The sequence below is a fragment of the Ambystoma mexicanum genome, chromosome 2q (genome assembly GCF_040938575.1).
Source record: "Ambystoma mexicanum isolate Mex_15411 chromosome 2q, UKY_AmexF1_1, whole genome shotgun sequence".
Lineage (NCBI taxonomy): Eukaryota > Metazoa > Chordata > Amphibia > Caudata > Ambystomatidae > Ambystoma > Ambystoma mexicanum.
In genome coordinates, this window is record NC_090924.1 from 1,214,165,677 (window position 1) to 1,214,170,813 (window position 5,137).

Below are 5,137 nucleotides of genomic sequence, written 5' to 3' on the forward strand. Positions count from 1 at the left end.
CTATAAGAAATCTAGACTATAAACTGTACTTTGCTAAAAGTCCTGCTTTAGCACTAGCCAATTTAAATAACAATCTTCTAAATGGTACAGCAAAAGACCTACTTGAAGAAATCGACTATATCCAGAAAAAATATTTTGGAAGTGAAAGCCACTTACAGAATGAAATAGCTTTAAAACAAATTAGCAACAATTCTATGCATTGCAACCTTCTACTACACACATACAAAAAAGAAATAATACAATTTAAAAGTACATCTGCTGAAGTATCAAACCATGTGTGTGTATGTTGCCACAGAATATTTTTATAAAAGTAACACAAAAACTGTAGACCTAACATACAAAATAGAAGACAATAAAGATTCTAAATGGTTTGAATTAGCTCTCTACCTTATAGTAGAAAACAAATACGAAATAACTGACCCCTTAATACTTTGCAGTTACCTCACTACAAAACTTGACAACAACAAAACTCCTTCACATGCTATCACAAATAATTTGGAATTATTCCCACTACCAAAACCCCATACAACAACTCAATTTATATGAGAGCATCATAATTCAAACAGTGCACCCCTTTCAAGCAATAATACACCTTCAACCAAAAACAGCAAAATTACCTCCCTCTGAATTGGTGAAAGGCATTCGTGGAAAAGTAGTGTATTTACCATTAGCTCTAAAACAAAATGTGCACACTCTGGGAGTGCAACGTCCAATGGAGCAATCTTTAATTATCTTAGTAAATGGTGTACCTACAAAAGACAAAACAATTTGGCAACAACTGGCAGATTTACATAAAGGTAGACAAGCCTTGCAATATCTAAAAGACAATAATGAATACTACAAAAAAAATAATATTGAAGAAAACTTGAAGGAAACCACTGAAATAATTCAAGAGTCACCAGAAGCTGGTCAATTTGAGCTTCTAGATCCTGCTACAGTATCCAATACTTTAGACCAGGGGTGGGCAAACTTTTTGACTCGCGGGCCACAATGGGTTTTAAAATTTGACAGAGGGGCCGGGCCAGGTGCATTTGGAGGGAGTGTTTGGGCCGGATATACTAAAGCATTAAATGTAGTGTGTGCAAACCTCATAGCACAGTAAGAACACTACAACCCAATTTATTAACTGTCTTTCAAATGTGAAAAATAGCCCTTATCAGTTAATAAATTTGTCTCAAGGAATATGCAAGATATGGCATTTACATACTATTTCGCAGATACTGTGAGGAGGAAATGTAAATAGATTAAAATAACATACGCACTGTGATTTATCAAGATTGCGTCTGTTTTTAATAAGTTTCAATCGAAGGTGCAAAGTTAAAGAAATCAACATTTATTGAAAAATGGAATCACTTTCAACATTCAAAACATATTATTACACAACGAAATACTCAAGCTCAATAATATCTACTTGTGTTAAACTCCGCAAAATCATGGATGGATTGTCCTGACCGCGCGCTCTACAAACTCGCCTCGCCTTCACGCGCAAACAGTACACGTGTATCGTTGCCAAGCACACAGACATAGGCTGTATTAAATATCCTACCTGCAGCTGAAAATTTAAATTTAAATTAAGAGCGATGTGCGGCGTGTTAATTAAGCTACTGTACCGCTGCTGTGCGTAAATGCGCATTGCTCTTAATTAAAAGACGCACTTCCAAACTTTCCATATGCATTTTTTCATAACACAGCAGAAAAACTCACCATTTCAGTGGGAACAGTGTTGTTGGTCTCCCTTTTTTGCCAGTGCATCAAAGTCTGGAGTTAGTTTTGTTGTGGCAATTCTCAGGACAGATCTGAGGTGTTGGTCAGTTAACTTGGATCTGTGATGGGCTTTGTTGATTTTCATGACGCTAAACGTCTGCTCACACACGTAGGTCGAGCCAAACAACACCAGCATCTTCTGCGCCGTCCTCCGGAGGTTTGGAAACGCGGTCTCGTTAAGTGAAGCGTAAAAGTCATTCAGTTTAAGAGACTTGAACTTCTCCTTTGAGACGGAGTCAGACTGAAGATCGATCAGTTCCAATTGCAGCTCCTGCGGTGCTGATTCGGGGTCTTGTGACAGGGGACAGGACACCAGTTGAAGTGACTTGTCAATTTTTTCAAAATCACAGAACCGACGGCAAAATTCTCTGTGCAGATCGTCCAGTGATTTGCAGTATTTCTTCGCATTTCGGGCGGCCTCTTTCTGCACGGCTAGTGTGGGGAAATGTGCGAAAGATTTGTTTGACATTTGCCTGGAGAATAAAACCAGCTTGGATTTGAAGGCTCTCACATTTGTGTACATGTCGTGCGCAAACTGATCTTTCCCCTGTAGCTTCACGTTCAGCTCATTCATGTGTGAAAATATGTCCACAGCAAACGCAAAGTCACAAAGCCAGTTTGTGTCGCTCAGCTCGGGGAATTCTTCGGATTTCCCCATTAAATTAAAAAATGAGCGAATCTCGTCTTTGAGCTCCCAGACTCGTTGAAACACTTTCCCCAAACTTAACCAGCGGACGCGAGAGTGGTAAAGTAGGTCCTGGTGATCCGCATTAGTTTCTTCCAGGAACGTAATGAACTGACGATGATTAAGTCCCCTTGCTCGTATGAAGTTAACAAGTTTTACAACTGGATCCACGACGTGATTAAGCTGCAATGCAGACTTACACAGAGACTCCTGATGAATGATGCAGTGAAGTAAAATAACATCCTGGTCAGGGTTTTCTTCTTTCACTTTATCCTGGATTCTTTTCAGCAGCCCGATGTTTTTTCCAGTTAAATTTGGCGATCCATCCGTGGTGACATTGGCAAGTTTACTCCAAGGTAGCTTCATTCTCTCGATGACAGCAGACACCTGTTCATATAAGTCCTCTCCTCGCGTTTTCCCTTTCAGTGATTCCATGCTCAAAAGCTCCTCCGTTATCTCAAAACTGTCGTTAATCCCTCGGATAAAAATTAGGAGCTGAGCAGTGTCTTTTATGTCGTTACTTTCATCCAGTGCTAGTGAATATAACTTAAAGGACTCCGCCTTTTTGTTTAACTCGCTGACTATATCTTCGTCAATCAGTTCCACGCGGCGAGTCACTGTCCTGCGTGCTAAACTGATTTTTTCAAACTTGGCTTTGCTCTCCGGACACAAGAGACCTGCTGTCTCTACCATGCACTCTTTCAAAAACTCGCCTTCGGAGAAAGGCTTGCTAGCCTTTGCTAATTTGAATGCCAGCAAATAACTTGCCTTGGTACTTGACTCTTGAATTGCAGTTTGTCGGTGAAAAAAGTTCTGTTGACTCTGTAAATTAGCTGCCAACCTCTGAGCAGTAGCCGCCCGTTCTTGTGTTGACTGCTTGCTAGCATAGTTTGCATGCTTCGTGGCAAAGTGACGGCTGATATTGTACTCTTTGAAAACCGCAACAGCTTCTTGGCATATCAGACATACAGCCGTTGATCGGACTTCAGTGAAGAAGTATTTTGTTGTCCACTCCTTATTAAACACTCGGCATTCGCTGTCCACTTTCCTTCTCTTTGGTCCGCTCATTTTTACAGGAGGGCTTAATGGTGACGTGAAACGAAGTGAAAATTAAAGTGAAATAAAGAGAAATACGCGCCACTCCAACAACGGTCAATGTGTTTTGAGTGCGCCATCTATTGGGGAAACGTGGGCATTGCAGGGAAAGGGGAAAAAAAGGAGGTTTTTACTATAATTTGGACAAGTTCGGCGGGCCGGATTAAAAAGCCTAACGGGCCGTATGTGGCCCGCGGGCCGTAGTTTGCCCATGTCTGCTTTAGACCATTATACAATTCATCCATTGCACTCTAATGACACCGTAGAAGATCCACTAGCAACGTACCAAATGCGACAAACAAAAGGATCACCAATCAGCATATGGGAAAAAAGTATAGAAGCACGTGCTTTTCCTCTACTCTTTCCTACTGGCAAAGGAGGAAGGTACAATGATAGACCTATTCAAATAACAGCATCAGAATACCGCTCGTTACGGATGTATTCTGAAGATCCCAGATTTAGACAAAATGTGGAATACATATTCCACCTACTCTTTGAAAGTGAACTAGCAACCCTATGTTACGGAGTTGCACACACATTAAAATCAGGAACCCACTTTAAAAATATGTCAGCTACACAATTATTACAAAAAGTGCAACAAAAAGATGAGGTTTTACAATTAAGTATTACAAATCTATTAGCAAACATGCGTGGTACTAAAGAGTACTGGTTCCGACGTCATGGAGATGTACGTTGTATGATAAGAAACCTTGGCCCACCCACTTGGTTTGTTACATTAAGTTGTGCAGAATATGCATGGGAAGAGTTACATGATTTCCTACGCATATCCAAAAAAAAAAACAAACATAGATATACTAACACCTGGAGAACTTTGTTCTCTAGATCCTGTTAATGTTTCAAGATATTTTCATCATCACTTCATTGCTATGTTACACTTTATTTGTAATAAAACTGTTCCTCCCCTCGGAGAAGTGCAACACTTCTTTTGGAGAAAAGAATACCACGCCAGAGGAGCACCACATATCCACATGCTTTTATGGATTAAAGATGCTCCTAAATTTGGTCAAGACAATGATGCCACTGTGTTACAGTTCATCGAAAAATATGTCACTTGTGAAATTCCATCGGAAGCAACAAATAGTGATCTTCATGCACAAATTTTACAATTTCAAAGACACAAATGTGGCAAATATTGTTGTTGCAAATACAAAAACAAATTGAAATACTACACCAAATGCCGCTTTAGTTTCCCTAGACCAGTTACAAAAACAGGTAGAGTGAACAACTTCATGTCTTCAGTTAGACATAGTGTTAAAGGTAAATCACCTAAGAATACATATTACATAAAAAGAACAAAAGAAGAAAAATATATCAATGATTACAATGCAATCATTGCCCTCTTATGGAATGCAAACATAGATGTGCAGTACATTGCAGACAATTCCACTGCAGTTGCACGATATGTTACAGCATACTTAACCAAAGCAGAAAAAACAGAGCTCTAAGACCTCTGGAATGACCTGTCATCAGACAAAACACTGTCTCAGAAATTATACAGCTTGGGCATAAAAATACTCTCCCATAGAGAATGTGGCTACTATGATGCAGCAGATCATTTAACCGGTACTGCTT

At 39.7% G+C, this 5,137-nt stretch overlaps 1 protein-coding gene across 1 annotated transcript; it reads right to left on the reverse strand.

Annotated features, from left to right (window-relative positions):
- Positions 1-1,708: 1,708 nt before the first annotated feature.
- LOC138568845 (general transcription factor II-I repeat domain-containing protein 2-like) lies at positions 1,709-3,517 on the reverse strand. Its single transcript, XM_069646617.1, has one exon. It carries the CDS (start codon positions 3,515-3,517, stop codon positions 1,709-1,711), a length of 1,809 nt encoding a protein of 602 aa, XP_069502718.1.
- Between the last annotated feature and the right edge of the window lie 1,620 nt (positions 3,518-5,137).